General features: G+C 51.3%; 1 protein-coding gene across 2 annotated transcripts in view; it reads left to right on the forward strand.

Moving 5' to 3' along the window:
* LOC116957040 (sulfotransferase 2B1-like) overlaps positions 1–21,388 on the forward strand; it is a 46,247-nt gene that overhangs the window by 15,214 nt on the left and 9,645 nt on the right. For both annotated transcript variants that reach the window (XM_076054990.1, XM_076054989.1), the window contains exons 4-5: positions 11,187–11,313; positions 14,048–14,148. In XM_076054990.1, the coding sequence (XP_075911105.1) occupies positions 11,187–11,313; positions 14,048–14,148 (228 nt within the window). The remainder of the gene's footprint in view (positions 1–11,186; positions 11,314–14,047; positions 14,149–21,388) is intronic.

A 21,388-nucleotide genomic window follows, 5' to 3' on the forward strand; every position in this document is an offset into this window, starting at 1 on the left:
AAGAAAATAATGAAAAAAAGGAAAGAGATATATTTATTTATTCAATATACTATTTTTATTTAATAAATTATGAAGCAGTAACTAAAAAAATAATTTGATAGTGATTTCTAATTATAAATTTGCGTGTTAAATAAATGAATGTATTTTGCAAACAAATCTACTTTTTAGAAAAATGTGTTTATTAAATACATTCACTCATCGTTAAATAAATATAACTTGGAGTCCTTGCACACTCGTGGAGGCAAACAAAAAAAACGCAGTGTGTTAAGGAATTATTAACTAATAGGTTGCTTTAGCCTCAAAGTAAACAATTGTTTGTGTGGCCTTAAATTTCTGCGCTACAGTGTAGATGCCTCCACGTGGCTCACACAAAATGCAAGTTATAACAAATCTCAAATAGTTTGAGATTCGTAAACTGAGATTAAAAACATAAGCAGAAGAATAAAGGAACAATATGTAGAGTACTAAAATACCTGGAAAGTATGAAAACGATGCTTTAATTAACTATGGGATTGAGCCCATCGCCTAAGAAACACCACCGTGTTTCAAAAGGCAATGGCCTCACCCTGAACTGTTAAGCTTAACAAAAGTAAAGAAAAATAGAGCAACACACAAAAAGTACTACTTGTGTGTGCAAAAGGCAGAATACTTACTCCTGCTGAGTAAAAACTTGAAGAAAAGAAATTAATTAGAAGTGGGTATGTTAGATTTATAAAGTTACCACGGGGAGCTCAAACGAAGCGCGTCCTCTCTCTCTCCCCTCTCTCCCTCTTCACTCTCTCCCTGTCTCTCTCTCCCTGTCTCTCTCTTTTTTTCACGATCAGAGGAAACAAGAAGATGCTCGGTGTAGTCGGCACTTTGCTCCATTCATCATTTCGTTTTTTTATGCTTTGCTTTATCTAACCCCCCCCCACCCTCTTAAATGAAAGACCCAACAAAATATTTTTTTATCCTTTCCCCTTCCCTCTCTCTCTACCCCCCTCTCTGCCCCCCCCTCTCTCTCTACCCCTGTATCTGCCCCCTCTCTCTCTCTACCCCCCTCTCTGCCTCTCCTTTCTCTCTACCCCCCTCTCCGCCCGCCCTTTCTCTCTGCCCCCTCTCTTCCTACTCCATTTGGCTCTCTCTCGCTCTCTCTCTTTTTTTTCTTTATAACTACGACAAGTGCTGCACCTGCACGCAGCCCTTCCCACAGTCAAACGGCCTCCGACGGGTAGCTTAGATCTGCAGGCACGTCCACGGTCTCCTGCTGTAGAAACCCTTCCCCAGACGCACGCTGCTTCTTCCTCTTGGCGGGTTTCTTCCTCGCCGCCCACGCCTCACTCGGCGTGGCGTCCGGGAAGGCAAAAACCGCGTCTTCGGCGTCTGGCAGCTGTTCTGCCTCCTCCCCTGGTGTGGGGGGTTTCACCGCTTCTTCCTGTTCGAGGTCTGGGAGCGGTTCCTCCTCTGAATTTGACCCTTGAGATCCGGGTCCTTCTGTATTCTTCCTATTGCGATTTGTAGCTTGAGGCGGCGAAGTTGGGGCCACGACTTCAGGTGTAGGAGGATTCGTGGCTCGCGGATCCGGTGTTGGCTGTTGGGGGGCTTGTTGCAATAGGGGCTCTTGCTGCTTTGCCCCCCTTGCTCTGCCTCCCTCCTCCCCCCTCTTTTCTCTGACCCTCGCCGTCGTCAGTTTAGGGCAATCCCTTCGGAAGTGCCCCTCTTCTTTGCAAATATTGCATCTGAGGCAATCATTGCATCTGATGCAATCTTTGGCGTAAAACAGTCTATGGGCAATGCCTGCATTGACAATGACAAACGAGTCCTCTTCCTGCTGTCCGGGAGTCAGCAGGACGTGCACCTGCCTCTTGAAAGATAAAATGTGATTGAGAGCAGGGTGTCTGCACCCCAGTGCCAGGGCACGTACTGGCACCACGATGGTGCCCAGCTTGGACACGTGCTCCAACACGGCCTTGTCGGGGATGTAGGGCGGCACGTTCCAAACGACGATTCGCGCCGCCACCGAAGCGATGGGTTCCAGCTGGACGTGGAGTCCCCCCACGGTCATCCCCTTCTCGACGGCCGCATCGGCCACCTTCTTCGTCGTCAGGAAGAAGACGGCTTTCCCGCTGACCTTCGAGGCGTGGGTGATGGTGGCTGGCGGGACGATGGCGGCTAGGGCCTCGACGTACGCCTCGATCGTGACGGAGCTCGAGGCGTAGCAGCGGATGCCGTTCTCACGCAGCGGCAGTGGTCGCTGCGCGCTTGGGGGGGTTGGCCTTGGAGCAGAGGCCCTGGTGGGGGGCCTCGTGACTCCAGGCAGATTGGCAGCTGCGACCTTTGCGTAGGTGGCCATTTTGTTCCTGCTGCCTTCAATTTCTAACTGACTGTGGTGCTGTGCTTCTATGCAGAGCTGCCCTTGAGAGAATGTAAACTGAGGATGAATAAAGAATCCTCGTTTAAGAAAATAATGAAAAAAAAGGAAAGAGATATATTTATTTATTCAATATACTATTTTTATTTAATAAATTATGAAGCAGTAACTAAAAAAATAATTTGATAGTGATTTCTAATTATAAATTTGCGTGTTAAATAAATGAATGTATTTTGCAAACAAATCTACTTTTTAGAAAAATGTGTTTATTAAATACATTCACTCATCGTTAAATAAATATAACTTGGAGTCCTTGCACACTCGTGGAGGCAAACAAAAAAAACGCAGTGTGTTAAGGAATCATTAACTAATAGGTTGCTTTAGCCTCAAAGTAAACAATTGTTTGTGTGGCCTTAAATTTCTGCGCTACAGTGTAGATGCCTCCACGTGGCTCACACAAAATGCAAGTTATAACAAATCTCAAATAGTTTGAGATTCGTAAACTGAGATTAAAAACAATAGCAGAAGAATAAAGGAACAATAAGTAGAGTATAAAAATACCTGGAAAGTATGAAAACGATGCTTTAATTAACTATGGGATTGAGCCCATCGCCTAAGAAACACCACCGTGTTTCAAAAGGCAATGGCCTCACCCTGAACTGTTAAGCTTAACAAAAGTAAAGAAAAATAGAGCAACACACAAAAAGTACTACTTGTGTGTGCAAAAGGCAGAATACTTACTCCTGCTGAGTAAAAACTTGAAGAAAAGAAATTAATTAGAAGTGGGTATGTTAGATTTATAAAGTTACCACGGGGAGCTCAAACGAAGCGCGTCCTCTCTCTCTCCCCTCTCTCCCTCTTCACTCTCTCCCTGTCTCTCTCTCCCTGTCTCTCTCTTTTTTTCACGATCAGAGGAAACAAGAACATGCTCGGTGTAGTCGGCACTTTGCTCCATTCATCATTTCGTTTTTTTATGCTTTGCTTTATGTAACCCCCCCCCCCACCCTCTTAAATGAAAGACCCAACAAAATATGTTTTTATCCTTTCCCCTTCCCTCTCTCTCTACCCCCCTCTCTGCCCCCCCTCTCTCTCTACCCCCGTATCTGCCCCCTCTCTCTCTCTACCCCCCTCTCTGCCTCTCCTTTCTCTCTACCCCCCTCTCCGCCCGCCCTTTCTCTCTGCCCCCTCTCTTCCTACTCCATTTGGCTCTCTCTCGCTCTCTCTCTTTTTTTTCTTTATAACTACGACAAGTGCTGCACCTGCACGCAGCCCTTCCCACAGTCAAACGGCCTCCGACGGGTAGCTTAGATCTGCAGGCACGTCCACGGTCTCCTGCTGTAGAAACCCTTCCCCAGACGCACGCTGCTTCTTCCTCTTGGCGGGTTTCTTCCTCGCCGCCCACGCCTCACTCGGCGTGGCGTCCGGGAAGGCAAAAACCGCGTCTTCGGCGTCTGGCAGCTGTTCTGCTTCCTCCCCTGGTGTGGGGGGTTTCACCGCTTCTTCCTGTTCGAGGTCTGGGAGCGGTTCCTCCTCTGAATTTGACCCTTGAGATCCGGGTCCTTCTGTATTCTTCCTATTGCGATTTGTAGCTTGAGGCGGCGAAGTTGGGGCCACGACTTCAGGTGTAGGAGGATTCGTGGTTCGCGGATCCGGTGTTGGCTGTTGGGGGGCTTGTTGCAATAGGGGCTCTTGCTGCTTTGCCCCCCCTTGCTCTGCCTCCCTCCTCCCCGCTCTTTTCTCTGACCCTCGCCGTCGTCGGTTTAGGGCAATCCCTTCGGAAGTGCCCCTCTTCTTTGCAAATATTGCATCTGAGGCAATCATTGCATCTGATGCAATCTTTGGCGTAAAACAGTCTATGGGCAATGCCTGCATTGACAATGACAAACGAGTCCTCTTCCTGCTGTCCGGGAGTCAGCAGGACGTGCACCTGCCTCTTGAAAGATAAAATGTGATTGAGAGCAGGGTGTCTGCACCCCAGTGCCAGGGCACGTACTGGCACCACGATGGTGCCCAGCTTGGACACGTGCTCCAACACGGCCTTGTCGGGGATGTAGGGCGGCACGTTCCAAACGACGATTCGCGCCGCCACCGAAGCGATGGGTTCCAGCTGGACGTGGAGTCCCCCCACGGTCATCCCCTTCTCGACGGCCGCATCGGCCACCTTCTTCGTCGTCAGGAAGAAGACGGCTTTCCCGCTGACCTTCGAGGCGTGGGTGATGGTGGCTGGCGGGACGATGGCGGCCAGGGCCTCGACGTACGCCTCGATCGTGACGGAGCTCGAGGCGTAGCAGCGGATGCCGTTCTCACGCAGCGGCAGTGGTCGCTGCGCGCTTGGGGGGGTTGGCCTTGGAGCAGAGGCCCTGGTGGGGGGCCTCGTGACTCCAGGCAGATTGGCAGCTGCGACCTTTGCGTAGGTGGCCATTTTGTTCCTGCTGCCTTCAATTTCTACCTGACTGTGGTGCTGTGCTTCTATACAGAGCTGCCCTTGAGAGAATGTAAACTGAGGATGAATAAAGAATCCTCGTTTAAGAAAATAATGAAAAAAAAGGAAAGAGATATATTTATTTATTCAATATACTATTTTTATTTAATAAATTATGAAGCAGTAACTAAAAAAATAATTTGATAGTGATTTCTAATTATAAATTTGCGTGTTAAATAAATGAATGTATTTTGCAAACAAATCTACTTTTTAGAAAAATGTGTTTATTAAATACATTCACTCATCGTTAAATAAATATAACTTGGAGTCCTTGCACACTCGTGGAGGCAAACAAAAAAAACGCAGTGTGTTAAGGAATCATTAACTAATAGGTTGCTTTAGCCTCAAAGTAAACAATTGTTTGTGTGGCCTTAAATTTCTGCGCTACAGTGTAGATGCCTCCACGTGGCTCACACAAAATGCAAGTTATAACAAATCTCAAATAGTTTGAGATTCGTAAACTGAGATTAAAAACATAAGCAGAAGAATAAAGGAACAATATGTAGAGTACTAAAAATACCTGAAAAGTATGAAAACGATGCTTTAATTAACTATGGGATTGAGCCCATCGCCTAAGAAACACCACCGTGTTTCAAAAGGCAATGGCCTCACCCTGAACTGTTAAGCTTAACAAAAGTAAAGAAAAATAGAGCAACACACAAAAAGTACTACTTGTGTGTGCAAAAGGCAGAATACTTACTCCTGCTGAGTAAAAACTTGAAGAAAAGAAATTAATTAGAAGTGGGTATGTTAGATTTATAAAGTTACCACGGGGAGCTCAAACGAAGCGCGTCCTCTCTCTCTCCCCTCTCTCCCTCTTCACTCTCTCCCTGTCTCTCTCTCCCTGTCTCTCTCTTTTTTTCACGATCAGAGGAAACAAGAAGATGCTCGGTGTAGTCGGCACTTTGCTCCATTCATCATTTCGTCTTTTTATGCTTTGCTTTATGTAACCCCCCCCCCCCACCCTCTTAAATGAAAGACCCAACAAAATATGTTTTTATCCTTTCCCCTTCCCTCTCTCTCTACCCCCCTCTCTGCCCCCCCTCTCTCTCTACCCCCGTATCTGCCCCCTCTCTCTCTCTACCCCCCTCTCTGCCTCTCCTTTCTCTCTACCCCCCTCTCCGCCCGCCCTTTCTCTCTGCCCCCTCTCTTCCTACTCCATTTGGCTCTCTCTCGCTCTCTCTCTTTTTTTTCTTTATAACTACGACAAGTGCTGCACCTGCACGCAGCCCTTCCTACAGTCAAACGGCCTCCGACGGGTAGCTTAGATCTGCAGGCACGTCCACGGTCTCCTGCTGTAGAAACCCTTCCCCAGACGCACGCTGCTTCTTCCTCTTGGCGGGTTTCTTCCTCGCCGCCCGCGCCTCACTCGGCGTGGCGTCCGGGAAGGCAAAAACCGCGTCTTCGGCGTCTGGCAGCTGTTCTGCTTCCTCCCCTGGTGTGGGGGGTTTCACCGCTTCTTCCTGTTCGAGGTCTGGGAGCGGTTCCTCCTCTGAATTTGACCCTTGAGATCCGGGTCCTTCTGTATTCTTCCTATTGCGATTTGTAGCTTGAGGCGGCGAAGTTGGGGCCACGACTTCAGGTGTAGGAGGATTCGTGGCTCGCGGATCCGGTGTGGGCTGTTGGGGGGCTTGTTGCAATGGGGGCTCTTGCTGCTTTGCCCCCCCTTGCTCTGCCTCCCTCCTCCCAGCTCTTTTCTCTGACCCTCGCCGTCGTCGGTTTAGGGCAATCCCTTCGGAAGTGCCCCTCTTCTTTGCAAATATTGCATCTGAGGCAATCATTGCATCTGATGCAATCTTTGGCGTAAAACAGTCTATGGGCAATGCCTGCATTGACAATGACAAACGAGTCCTCTTCCTGCTGTCCGGGAGTCAGCAGGACGTGCACCTGCCTCTTGAAAGATAAAATGTGATTGAGAGCAGGGTGTCTGCACCCCAGTGCCAGGGCACGTACTGGCACCACGATGGTGCCCAGCTTGGACACGTGCTCCAACACGGCCTTGTCGGGGATGTAGGGCGGCACGTTCCAAACGAAGATTCGCGCCGCCACCGAAGCCATGGGTTCCAGCTGGACGTGGAGTCCCCCCACGGTCATCCCCTTCTCGACGGCCGCATCGGCCACCTTCTTCGTCGTCAGGAAGAAGACGGCTTTCCCGCTGACCTTCGAGGCGTGGGTGATGGTGGCTGGCGGGACGATGGCGGCCAGGGCCTCGACGTACGCCTCGATCGTGACGGAGCTCGAGGCGTAGCAGCGGATGCCGTTCTCACGCAGCGGCAGTGGTCGCTGCGCGCTTGGGGGGGTTGGCCTTGGAGCAGAGGCCCTGGTGGGAGGCCTCGTGACTCCAGGCAGATTGGCAGCTGCGACCTTTGCGTAGGTGGCCATTTTGTTCCTGCTGCCTTCAATTTCTAACTGACTGTGGTGCTGTGCTTCTATGCAGAGCTGCCCTTGAGATAATGTAAACTGAGGATGAATAAAGAATCCTCGTTTAAGAAAATAATGAAAAAAAAGGAAAGAGATATATTTATTTATTCAATATACTATTTTTATTTAATAAATTATGAAGCAGTAACTAAAAAAATAATTTGATAGTGATTTCTAATTATAAATTTGCGTGTTAAATAAATGAATGTATTTTGCAAACAAATCTACTTTTTAGAAAAATGTGTTTATTAAATACATTCACTCATCGTTAAATAAATATAACTTGGAGTCCTTGCACACTCGTGGAGGCAAACAAAAAAAACGCAGTGTGTTAAGGAATCATTAACTAATAGGTTGCTTTAGCCTCAAAGTAAACAATTGTTTGTGTGGCCTTAAATTTCTGCGCTACAGTGTAGATGCCTCCACGTGGCTCACACAAAATGCAAGTTATAACAAATCTCAAATAGTTTGAGATTCGTAAACTGAGATTAAAAACATAAGCAGAAGAATAAAGGAACAATATGTAGAGTACTAAAATACCTGGAAAGTATGAAAACGATGCTTTAATTAACTATGGGATTGAGCCCATCGCCTAAGAAACACCACCGTGTTTCAAAAGGCAATGGCCTCACCCTGAACTGTTAAGCTTAACAAAAGTAAAGAAAAATAGAGCAACACACAAAAAGTACTACTTGTGTGTGCAAAAGGCAGAATACTTACTCCTGCTGAGTAAAAACTTGAAGAAAAGAAATTAATTAGAAGTGGGTATGTTAGATTTATAAAGTTACCACGGGGAGCTCAAACGAAGCGCGTCCTCTCTCTCTCCCCTCTCTCCCTCTTCACTCTCTCCCTGTCTCTCTCTCCCTGTCTCTCTCTTTTTTTCACGATCAGAGGAAACAAGAAGATGCTCGGTGTAGTCGGCACTTTGCTCCATTCATCATTTCGTTTTTTTATGCTTTGCTTTATCTAACCCCCCCCCACCCTCTTAAATGAAAGACCCAACAAAATATTTTTTTATCCTTTCCCCTTCCCTCTCTCTCTACCCCCCTCTCTGCCCCCCCCTCTCTCTCTACCCCTGTATCTGCCCCCTCTCTCTCTCTACCCCCCTCTCTGCCTCTCCTTTCTCTCTACCCCCCTCTCCGCCCGCCCTTTCTCTCTGCCCCCTCTCTTCCTACTCCATTTGGCTCTCTCTCGCTCTCTCTCTTTTTTTTCTTTATAACTACGACAAGTGCTGCACCTGCACGCAGCCCTTCCCACAGTCAAACGGCCTCCGACGGGTAGCTTAGATCTGCAGGCACGTCCACGGTCTCCTGCTGTAGAAACCCTTCCCCAGACGCACGCTGCTTCTTCCTCTTGGCGGGTTTCTTCCTCGCCGCCCGCGCCTCACTCGGCGTGGCGTCCGGGAAGGCAAAAACCGCGTCTTCGGCGTCTGGCAGCTGTTCTGCCTCCTCCCCTGGTGTGGGGGGTTTCACCGCTTCTTCCTGTTCGAGGTCTGGGAGCGGTTCCTCCTCTGAATTTGACCCTTGAGATCCGGGTCCTTCTGTATTCTTCCTATTGCGATTTGTAGCTTGAGGCGGCGAAGTTGGGGCCACGACTTCAGGTGTAGGAGGATTCGTGGCTCGCGGATCCGGTGTGGGCTGTTGGGGGGCTTGTTGCAATGGGGGCTCTTGCTGCTTTGCCCCCCCTTGCTCTGCCTCCCTCCTCCCCGCTCTTTTCTCTGACCCTCGCCGTCGTCGGTTTAGGGCAATCCCTTCGGAAGTGCCCCTCTTCTTTGCAAATATTGCATCTGAGGCAATCATTGCATCTGATGCAATCTTTGGCGTAAAACAGTCTATGGGCAATGCCTGCATTGACAATGACAAACGAGTCCTCTTCCTGCTGTCCGGGAGTCAGCAGGACGTGCACCTGCCTCTTGAAAGATAAAATGTGATTGAGAGCAGGGTGTCTGCACCCCAGTGCCAGGGCACGTACTGGCACCACGATGGTGCCCAGCTTGGACACGTGCTCCAACACGGCCTTGTCGGGGATGTAGGGCGGCACGTTCCAAACGACGATTCGCGCCGCCACCGAAGCGATGGGTTCCAGCTGGACGTGGAGTCCCCCCACGGTCATCCCCTTCTCGACGGCCGCATCGGCCACCTTCTTCGTCGTCAGGAAGAAGACGGCTTTCCCGCTGACCTTCGAGGCGTGGGTGATGGTGGCTGGCGGGACGATGGCGGCTAGGGCCTCGACGTACGCCTCGATCGTGACGGAGCTCGAGGCGTAGCAGCGGATGCCGTTCTCACGCAGCGGCAGTGGTCGCAGCGTGCTTGGGGGGGTTGGCCTTGGAGCAGAGGCCCTGGTGGGGGGCCTCGTGACTCCAGGCAGATTGGCAGCTGCGACCTTTGCGTAGGTGGCCATTTTGTTCCTGCTGCCTTCAATTTCTACCTGACTGTGGTGCTGTGCTTCTATACAGAGCTGCCCTTGAGAGAATGTAAACTGAGGATGAATAAAGAATCCTCGTTTAAGAAAATAATGAAAAAAAAGGAAAGAGATATATTTATTTATTCAATATACTATTTTTATTTAATAAATTATGAAGCAGTAACTAAAAAAATAATTTGATAGTGATTTCTAATTATAAATTTGCGTGTTAAATAAATGAATGTATTTTGCAAACAAATCTACTTTTTAGAAAAATGTGTTTATTAAATACATTCACTCATCGTTAAATAAATATAACTTGGAGTCCTTGCACACTCGTGGAGGCAAACAAAAAAAACGCAGTGTGTTAAGGAATCATTAACTAATAGGTTGCTTTAGCCTCAAAGTAAACAATTGTTTGTGTGGCCTTAAATTTCTGCGCTACAGTGTAGATGCCTCCACGTGGCTCACACAAAATGCAAGTTATAACAAATCTCAAATAGTTTGAGATTCGTAAACTGAGATTAAAAACAATAGCAGAAGAATAAAGGAACAATAAGTAGAGTATAAAAAATACCTGGAAAGTATGAAAACGATGCTTTAATTAACTATGGAATTGAGCCCATCGCCTAAGAAACACCACCGTGTTTCAAAAGGCAATGGCCTCACCCTGAACTGTTAAGCTTAACAAAAGTTAAGAAAAATAGAGCAACACACAAAAAGTACTACTTGTGTGTGCAAAAGGCAGAATTTTTACTCCTGCTGAGTAAAAACTTGAAGAAAAGAAATTAATTAGAAGAGGGTATGTTAGATTTATAAAGTTACCACGGGGAGCTCAAACGAAGCGCGTCCTCTCTCTCTCTCTCCATCTCTCTCCCTGTCTCTCTCTCCCTGTCTCTCGCTGTCTTTCTCTCTGTATCTCTGTCTGTCTCTCTGTCTCCCTCTCCCTGTCTCTCTCTCCCTGTCTCTCTCTTCCTGTCTCTCTCTGTCTCTCGCTCGCTGTCTTTCTCTCTGTCTCTCTCCCTGTCTCTCTCCCCCTGTCTCTCTCTCCCTGTCTCTCTGTCTTTGTCCCTGTCTCTCTCTCCCTGTCTCTCTCTCCCTGTCTCTCTCTCCCTGTCTCTCTCTCCCTGTCTCTCTCTCCCTGTCTCTTTGTCTCTCTCTCCATGTCTCTCTCTCCCTGTCTCTCTCTCCCTGTCTCTCGCTGTCTGTCTCTCTGTATCTCTGTCTGTCTCTCTGTCTTTGTCCCTGTGTCTCTCTCCCTGTCTCTCTCTCTGTCTCTCTCTCTGTCTCTCCCTGTCTCTCTCTCTGTCTATCTCTCACAGCGGGGCTCACAGTGGCCCTGTCCTGATGAGAATTATAATTATAGAACATTGATTCCGCTGTTGCTGATGATGATTCTGCTGTTGCTGATTAATCTGCTGCTGATGATGATGATTCTGCTGATGATGATTATGCTGCTGATGATTATTCTGCTGATGATGATGACGACGACGATCGTGACCACGATTCTCTGATGTGTGAACCGGCTAGGTCATTTACTTGGCAAGGAATCTCAAGGACACATTGGTGTCCTTATACGAATTCTGCAAAATCTCCTGCCACATTCCAGATCCTCGCGATTTCGAAACATACGTTGAGATATTCCTCGAAGATCAAGGTTGGTCTCCAATCACCATCATCATCATCATCGTCGGCAGCAGCAGCATCATTATCACCATCACCACTCACTACAAGTGTAACGTAATGACTTCAGAGACACGAACTTTAGAGGGCTTCATATTTAAATCTGATCGGCTAACAGCTACAACTTTAATGACAGTCACAGGTTACAAACGCTCATTGACGATAGAGCTGGTTGACTATACAGCGATCATAGCGATGTCTATCTACACAGCTGGTGGACTTTACAGCGATCACAGTGATATCTATCTACACAGCTGGTGGACTATACAGTGATCACAGTGATGTCTATCTACACAGCAGGTGGACTATACAGTGAACACAGTGATGTCTATCTACACAGATGGGTAACTATACAGTGATCACAGTGATGTCTATCTACACAGCTGGGTGACTATACAGTGATCACAGTGATATCTATCTACACAGCTGGTAGACTATACAGTAATCACAGTGCTGTCTATCTACACAGCTGGTGGACTATACAGTGATCACAGTGATGTCTATCTACACAGCTGGTGGACTATACAGTGATCACAGTGATGTCTATCTACACAGCTAGTAGACTATACAGTGATCATAGCGATGTCTATCTACACAGCTGGGTGGACTATACAGTGATCACAGTGATGTCTACCTACACAGCTGGTGGCCTATACAGTGATGTCTATCTAAACAGCTGGTGGGCTATACAGTGATCACAGTGATCACACAAACTCCACTCACTCACTCTGTAGAATAGGGGGAGATCACACAAACTCCACTCACTCTTTAGAACGGGGGAGATCATACAAACTCCACTCACTCTGTAGAATAGGGGGAGATCACACAAACTCCACTCACTCACTCTGTAGAACAGGGGGAGATCAAACAAACTCCACTCACTCACTCTGTAGAACAGGGGGAGATCACACAAACTCCACTCACTCACTCTTTAGAACAGGGGGAGATCATACAAACTCCACTCACTCTTTAGAACAGGGGGAGATGATACAAACTCCACTCACTCTGTAAAATAGGGGGAGATCACACAAACTCCACTCACTCACTCTGTAGAACAGGGGGAGATCAAACAAACTCCACTCACTCACTCTGTAGAACAGGGGGAGATCCCACAAACTCCACTCACTCACTCTGTAGAACAGGGGGAGATCACACAAACTCCACTCACTCACTCTTTAGAACAGGGGGAGATCATACAAACTCCACTCACTCTTTAGAACAGGGGGAGATCATACAAACTCCACTAACTCTGTAAAATAGGGGGAGATCACACAAACTCCACTCACTCACTATGTAGAACAGGGGGAGATCACACACACACTCCACTCACTCAATCTGTAGAACAGGGGGAGATCACACAAACTCCACTCACTCACTCTGTAGAACAGGGGGAGATCACACAAACTCCACTCACTCACTCTGTAGAACAGGGGGAGATCACACAAACTCCACTCACTCACTCTGTAGAACAGGGGGAGATCACACAAACTCCACTCACTCACTCTGTAGAACAGGGGGAGATCATACAAACTCCACTCACTCTCACTCTGTAGAACAGGGGGAGATCATACAAACTCCACTCACTCTGTAGAACAGCGGGAGATCATATAAACTCCACTCACTCTGAATGACAGGGGGAGATCATACAAACTCCACTCACTCACTCTGTAGAATAGGGGGAGATCATACAAACTCCACTCACTCTCACTCTGTAGAACAGGGGGAGATCACACAAACTCCACTCACTCTGTAGAACAGGAGGAGATCATACAAACTCCACTCACTCTGTAGAACAGGGGGAGATCATACAAACTCCACTCACTCACTCTGTAGAACAGGGGGAGATCACACAAACTCCACTCACTTTCACTCTGTAGAACAGGGGGAGATCACACAAACTCCACTCACTCTGTAGAACAGGAGGAGATCATACAAACTCCACTCACTCTGTAGAACAGGGGGAGATCATACAAACTCCACTCACTCTGTAGAACACGAGGAGATCATACAAACTCCACTCACACTCACACACCCTCACTCACTCAACCACACTAACTCACACTTACCTACAGGATGTAGGGGCGAGTGCTGTTAGCGAGTAGCAGCAGCGCCTATGAAGACCGTCACTGTGCCACACGAGGGGCTGGGTGGCCAGCACCACGCCTGGACGTCTTTGTCTCTCCATTGGCGATGTTTGCACACTGCACCAGATAATGGAGGTGATAGTGGTGATGATGGTGGTGGTAGTGGTGGTGATGATGGCGGTGGTGATGATGATCTTGGTGATGATGATGGTGGTGGTGGTGATGATGGTGGTGGTAGTGGTGGTGGTGATGATGGTGGTGGTGGTGGTGATGATGATGCTGGTGGTGGTGGTGGTGATGATGATGGTGGTGGTGGTGATGATGGTGGTGGTGATGATGGTGGTGGTGATAATGGTGGTTGTGGTGGTGATGATGGTGGTGGTGGTGATGATGGTGGTGGTAGTGGTGGTGATGATGGTGGTGGTAGTGGTGGTGGTGATGATGATGGTGGTGGTGATGATGGTGGTGGTGGTAGTGGTGGTGGTGATGATGATGGTGGTGGTGATGATGGTGGTGGTGATGATGGTAGTGTTGGCAATGTTGTTGCCCCTACAACATGATAGAGGCTACATGGGGGATCTTTGTCTTTTGTGTCTCTTTGTTATTGACCTTCCGCTATGGCAGCGAAAGACAACTCTGAGACGTGGTTCAAGCACGTGCGTGAATGGTACGAGATGAGACACAAGGCCAACTTTCTCTTCGTGACTTACGAAGAGCTGATCAAGGTAATCACCAGCATCATCAGCAGTAGCAAAAGCATCAACATCAGCATAATATAGCAGCATTATTAGCAGCATCAGCATCCGCAGCAGCAGAATAATCATCAGCAGGAGCAGCAGCGGTGGCATCATTAGTATCAGCACCATCATAATCATCAGCGGCATCAGCATTCGCAGCAGCATCATCAGCAGCATTATCAGTAGCAGCAGCAGCATCATCATCAGCAGCAGTATGAGAATCGTGACGCTGACAGGCGTTGTTGTGTCACAAAGAGCCTTGATTTTGGGCACAACGCTACTTGGGGCTCACGAGGCTTGAACTTCGTCTTCTATACTCTTTGTTTCTGTCGGTGAAGTCACCACGTAGTAGGCATACAATACAATAAATCACGACGTTTCGGGCGCAACACAAGCGTCCGTCATCAGGTGGGAAAGCCGTGACCTGCTGCTGCTGCTGCTGCTGAGCCAGACTGTTTTTAAAGGTTTGAAATGGGTGTAGCCCACGGGTCACAACGCAGTGGCTGGGGCTAGCGATGTTAATGTGAGAACAAATAAAGTGTCACGTTGACAAAAGACAAATAGTTCACTACTTTAGCACAGCGGTGTGCTGAAGAGTGAATCCACAACATTTACAGTTTGAGTAGTACGACGTTTCGCTGGTAATTACGATTTTAAAAAATTTTTTATTCAGTTTCACGGCGAAGAGAACAAAAAGAAAACAAAGATCGAGGGGCCGCCCCCTCCCGCAGGCCCCGAAGGCCCCACCCGGCCACCGACTCGTCCGCGAGACCGGAATCACCCCCCCGACACAGCGCTGAGTCACATCTGTGCATGGAGGGGCTGCCCCGCCCCTCCAGCCACGCGCGACCTCGCCCCCGGGCGCCCGTAACGGCCCACCCCCCCCATCCCAGGCCGCCCTAACCCACCCTGGGCAGCGGCCACTTCCACTTTTCCCGTGCGGATTCGTGTCCCAGCCTCACCCGGGCCACCTCCACCACCCTCTCCAACAACCTCCTCGCCACGTGGCACGTTTCCCAAGGGGACATCTGGGACCCCTCCAGATCCTTCTTGCGGGCCTTCCACGAGGCCTCCTTTGTTGTCGCCTATCATGGCCCACGCCCCGGTCCCTGTCCTCCCCTCGCACTCCCGGCAATTCCCCCCACATAACGTCCCACGTTGTCGCCTTCGACGGGGCGAACCGGGCCAGCAACGGTCCGCTCCGCCTCCACACCTCCTGGGCGAAGGGGCAAGCCACCATCACGTGTACTGCGCTCTCGTACCCGTTGCAGCCCCTCGGGCACTTGGGGGGTGCGCGCCATTTGGCGGGCGTAGCTGAAGCCCCTCGTCCCCAGTTCGTCCCGGACCGCCAGCCAGGACAGCTCCCTCTGTTCCTTTGTGAGTGCCGCCGACGACACGTTCCTCCAGATTTGCCGGTGTACCGCCCTCCTCGCCCCTGGCACCTCCTCACAGGCCTCCCCTTTCTCCGCCTCGGCCCGCACCTCTCTGGGGCTCCACCGGCCCCCCCCCCCACCGGTTCAGGCCGTGCTGCCCCACGTAGCCCCCCACCACGTCACTCAGCCGGCCCCCCGGCCGGTCCAAGGGTGTGCTCCTCTCGGCCTGGGTCAGCCCGAGGCCCCGCAGGAGCCACGTCAGGCGATACCTCGTGTAGCACGCCGCCTTGCCTCGCGGCTCTGCGGAGAAGAACAGTCTCAGCGCGTTACACACAAAGGTCGTGGTCAGGTTGTACTCCACATTTGGGGCGCCCCTCCCCCCGTTCCCGACCTGCATGCACAGCACGGCCCTCCTAACCCTCTCCATCCCTCCCCCCCAGATAAATCCGAATAGCGTCGTCGTCAAGGCCTTGACCTCCCTCCTACCAGGTGGGAATACTTGCGCCAGGTGGTTTAGCGTTGGCAGCATCTCCACCTTTCACCACCATGATCCTCCCAGCCATCGTGAGCCGCCTCCCTGCCCACTTACCCAAACGTCCCTTCGCCTTCCTCATCCTTTTCTCCCAGTTACGTTCCGCTGATCTATCCCTACAGAAGGTCACCCCCAGCGCCGTGATCTCTTCCGTCTGCAGCCTCAACTCCGGCGGCCGACCCTCGAACAACCTCTAGTCCCCAAAGGCCATGAGTTTGCTCTTCCTCGCGTTGACCTTCAAGCCGGAGGCCGCACAGAACCGCCCTGTCTCCTCCATAGCTCTCCACACCGACGCAGCGTCCCTGCACAGCACGGCCACGTCGTCCATGTACAAAGTCACTTTCCCTTGCTCCTTGTTGCCCGGGATTGTCACCCCCCTAATCCTTTGGTTATCCCTTGTTGTCTGCGCAAGAGGTTCCATGCTCATGACGAACAAGACCGGGGACATCGGGCACCCCAGCCGCACCCCGGACTCCACTCGAATCACCCCCGAGCGTTCCCCGTTGATCAAAATCCTAGCCCTGAGCCCACTGTAGAGCCGTGCCACCCACTCCACCAGGGGCCCACTCATTCCCATTCTCTCCATCACTGCCGGCATATACTCATGCGAAAGACGGTCAAAGGCTTTGTCCAAGTCCAAACTCAGAATCCCCAGTGGACACCCCCTCTGTCTTTCCCCTTCTATGGCCTCCCCCAGCACCACCAGAGAGTCCGCGATCCTCCTCCCCGGGACCGCGCACGTCTGATCCGGCTCTACCACCCCCCCCCCCACCACCACCTCCCCTAATCGCGCCACGACTATCCTTGCTAAAATCGTGTAGTCCGTGTCTAGGAGTGTAATTTGTGCCAGCTTCCCAAGTCCTTGCGATCCCCCTTCCCTTTATAAATCAGCGTAACTAAACCCTCCCGCATATCGTCCGTCACCCGGCCCCCCTCTAAAGTCTCCCTACAGATTTGCAGCATGTCCTCCTTCAGAAGCTCCCAGAACTTGACGTAGAATTCCGCTGGGATACCATCCGGGGTTCTATTCCTATTCAGGCCCTTTACCGCCCCTTCCACTTCTCCCTGCCGGATCTTCTCCCCCAGCGGCTCCAGGTTCCCAATCCTCCTCCCGAGTGCCCCCAGCAACTCCTTCTGCTTCCCCCCATCTGTCCCTTTCCTCCGGTAAAGCTCCCTATAAAAGTCTTCCGCTACGCTCATCATCCCTGCCGTCGTCGTCTGCCTGCCCCTGGCAGGGCTTACCAATTCCCTAACTGCGTTATCCCCCTCCCTACCTGCTTTGAAGAAGAACCTCGTGCACTTCTCCCCTTCCTCCGTTGCCCTAACCCTCGCCCTGTACACTAGCTGCCTAGCTCTCCTTTCCAACACTGAGGCTACCCTCCCTTTCAACTCCTCTATCCTTTCCCCCATTGGGAAGTCTAGCTCAAGCAACCTGTACATCCTCTCCAGCCTGGCATTTCACTGCCTCAACTCCCTGTTCACTCCCCTCCTCCTACTATGGTACTGGAAAAACGCTTTCACCCTGCCCTTCACCTGGCCCCACCATTCCACCCTCGTGGGGAAACAGTCCTGCAAGGTCCTCCAGTCGTTGTATTTTTCCACAAACTCCCCCACCACTTTCTTGTCATCCAATAGACCCACGTTCATTTTCCACATTCCTTCTCCTCTCCTCGCCCCACCTGGGATCGCGAGCCCTGCCACGACCATGTTGTGGTCCGAGAGGGAGAACGGCTCCACCCCCGCACTCTCCACTTCTACTTTGGCAGAGGCGAAGATAAAGTCTATCCGCGACTGCGCTCCCCCTCTTCTGTCCGACCATGTGTACCCGGGCCTTGCACCATGCACCCTCCTGAAAGCGTCAATCATGCCGAGGTCCGCCATCAGTTCTCTCAGCTTTCTGGAGGAAGAGTCCAGTTTCCTCCTCCCCTTTGCCGACACCAGGTCCGTTAAGTATAGCGGGCAGTTGAAGTCTCCGCCTACGATGACTTGTCGCCTAGTAACCAGTAGGGTCGCTAAGCTATCCCACAACTCTGCCCTTTCCATGCATCGTACCAGGGCGTACACATTCACCAGCCTCAGCTCCACGCCTCGGTAGGACACGTCCACACAAAGGAGTCGGCCCGGGATCATCTCTTGGGTTCCCTCCACCCTTCAATCCCCTCCTGCCTAGGAGGGTAACTACCCCAGTGCACCGACTCCGGTTGCTGCCCGACCATAAGCAGTGGCCGTCCCGATCTTCCAGCAGGTCTTTCTGAACCCAGGGTGTACGGTAGGTGGCACTCTTGAAGGAAGGTCACGTCCCTTCTGGTGGCTTTTAACAGTTGCATAATTGCTCCCCTCCTTCCCTTCCCCTTCATTCCTCTCACGTTAATGGACGCCGCCGAGAGGTCCATGCCGGAGTGTAATTTGTTCCGTCTCCGACTCTGTTGCACGCTCCCCGCAACCGTCCTTGTCCACCTTCTCCCGCACATTCTTCCTCCCCCTCGACCTCCGGGGCTTCCCCCGGTTCAAACGCCCCCCTCCTTCTGTCCTCCTCCACCCAGACTCCTCCGTGTCCGGTGAGGAGCCTGAACGATCCGTGTCGTGCTGGGGGCCAGTCCCCTTTAGGGCTCCGTCCAATGTCCTCTTCCTCCCCGTCGTTTCCTCCCACGCCCCTTCTGCTCCTTCCTCCACCCGTTGCTCCCTCTCGCCCTCCTCCTCCTCGCCCATTGCCTCTGCCCAGTCCACCACGGGGATTCCTGGGGCATCTCCCTCGCCTTCCCTCCCCTCCTCCACCTACTCCCCCTCCTCCCGGTCCGGTGGTGTCGTGGCTTCCCCCTCCGCAGATCTCCCTCCATCTCCCCCCCCCCCGGGGGGGGGGGTGGTTCTGCCCCCTCCCCCACAAGCTCCCGGTCCGATCCCCGTCCGGTCGCCGCCTCCACCGCCTCCCCCTCCTGCCCACCCCGGTACGCCCACGCCCTGTTGGCGGATGATTCCGAGCAGTTCCTACGCAGGTGCCCTCTGCTACCGCAGAGGTTGCATTGGGCCGGCTCCCCGCACTCCTCCACCGTGTGATCCGGCGCCTTGCACCTGTAACGGATCCGTGCCTCGCACGCTGCCGCCAGATGCCCCCTTCCCCCACACCTCCTACACAGTTTGGGCTGGCCCGCGTGTACCACGTACCCCGTTCCCCCCGATGTTTAAGGCGCTCGGGATATGATTCAGCACCCCCCCCCCCCCCCTCCATCTTCAGGCGCACCCTCCATTGCCTGGCCCCGGTCCATATCCCCACAGAGTCTTGCACCCTCTTGCAGTTGGATAGTAGCACGCAATGCTGCCTCAACCACACCTCCACGTCCTGGTCATGCAGTGCCTCGTTATACAAGAAGACAGTCACAACCTTTGTTTCCAGATCCGACAGCAGCTGCGTCCTCATGGATGCCAGAGGCTTCTCCCCCGCCCTCTCCTCGAAGCGGGTGAGGAAATTCTGCAGCAGGAGGCTCGAAGTGAAGCTCACGTCAAAAGCCCTCCCCCCCGGCAGAGCAATCAAACAGTACAGGTCCGCCACCTCCACCCGCAGCATCCCGAGCATCACCGACCTCACGAAGGTCGCTCTATCAATCGTCACCTCCTCCTCCACGTCGTCCTTCAACTCCATCCTGACGCAGTTGAGCCTCCTGGCGTGCGTTGGCGTCAAGCCCGCCCCTGCTCCACTGCGCCACCTCCCCGCTCCTTCTCTGGGTCTCCCCGCCCCCACCGGACCAGCGTCCGCTGTCCTCTCCCTCCTCTGTCCCTCCCGCGGCCCCCGGCTTGATGGCATCCCTCCTGCTTCGTCCCCTGCGCTCTGCTCGGGGGCGCTCCTTCCCCAGCCTCCCGACGTTTCTCCTCGTCCTCTTCGCTCCTACCCCCCCCCTGCCCCCTCCGGTCCATCCACCATCCCCGCACCCTTCCCTCGCCGCACCTCCCCCGTCGCCTCCCCCGCCCCGGGCTGGCCCGCGCCGTCCCTCCGGTCTGTCTCGGACCCGCGGGCGTCCTCCGTGGTCCTCGGCGCACGCCGCGTCCCCGTCTCCTTCCCCGCCGTCTCCATTCGCTCGTTGCGGTGAGATCCCCCCACCACCCTCCGGCAGCAAGGCCACCCCCGGCCGTCCGGCCTGGGGCCCCCGCAAACCCCGGGGTGGCCGGAGAGTCCACGGGACGCCGACGTGTGCCGCTGTGGCACTTCAGGAAGAACGGGAACGGGTTCCGCTGGTAACTGCATCCAGCATCATCGGGCAATTCGCCAGAATGGTGAAGCCCTCTCCACTTGCTCACGGTCTTAAATAGAGCAGCAGCAGGGTGACGTCATCATTTAACTCATTTCAGGTGCAGTGATTTGAGGCGGAGGGGGGGGGGGGTATTGTAATAATATAGTCGATTGGTAATAAGTCAATGGTTTTGATTAGTAATGAGTTGTAGATTAGCAATTAGTTGTAATGTGTGTTATTGTGATTATATGCTACGTTAGTAATCCGTTAATTAGTATGTGTTTCCCCTATAAGGAATTGTAATATGTATTATTTAATAATACGCTTCCAAGCCGCACTAAGCCTGTAGCTGTCAGAGCGATTAAAGTTATTTCTGTTTCTCTCAATTTCAATGGATTCTCTAACTAGCCTTTGCCAGTAATAATTCGTTTCACACAACACTTCAACGTTATTAAAATAAATTGGGTGTCCTTGTTGACAAGCATGTTCTGCCACTGCCGACAGTTGTGTTTGAGATAATTTAATATTTCTTTGATGTTATTTTAGTCTGATGCCGATGTTACGTCCCGTCTGTCCAATATAGCATCTGCTACATAAACAATTAATCCGATATACACCTTCTATTGATAATTTAGGAAATGCGTCTTTAGTGCAAGATACTAGTTTTTGATTTTTGTGTACTGTACCAATTCTTACTGTAATGTTTTGCTTTGCAAAATACGGGCTAATTTGTCAGTTACTCCTGAGATATATGGAATTTTAATTGTTTTAACAATCTGATCGCTTTCAGCAGTATTGCTTTGAGATCGTGATTTGGCATTCAGTGCTCTGTTAATTTGAGCATTATTGTAGCCATTCTGTCGTAGTGCTTCTTTAACGTGTTTGATCTCTCTCACTAGACTTTCACCATCTGACACTGTTTTAGCCCGATGTACGAGCGTCTTGATAAGAGAGGATTTCTGAGCTGGATGATGATGCGAATCTGCATTCAGATAAGCATCAGTGTGCGTTTGCTTTCTGTAAACGCTGTGTGTTATTTTACCGTTTAGGCCATGTCCAAGCAAAATATCTAGTAACGGGAGTGTGTTATTCACCTCCAT

The sequence above is a fragment of the Petromyzon marinus genome, chromosome 69 (assembly GCF_048934315.1).
Source record: "Petromyzon marinus isolate PM22_M1 ecotype Great Lakes invasive population chromosome 69, UKy_Petmar_22M1.pri1.0, whole genome shotgun sequence".
NCBI classification, from domain to species: domain Eukaryota; kingdom Metazoa; phylum Chordata; class Hyperoartia; order Petromyzontiformes; family Petromyzontidae; genus Petromyzon; species Petromyzon marinus.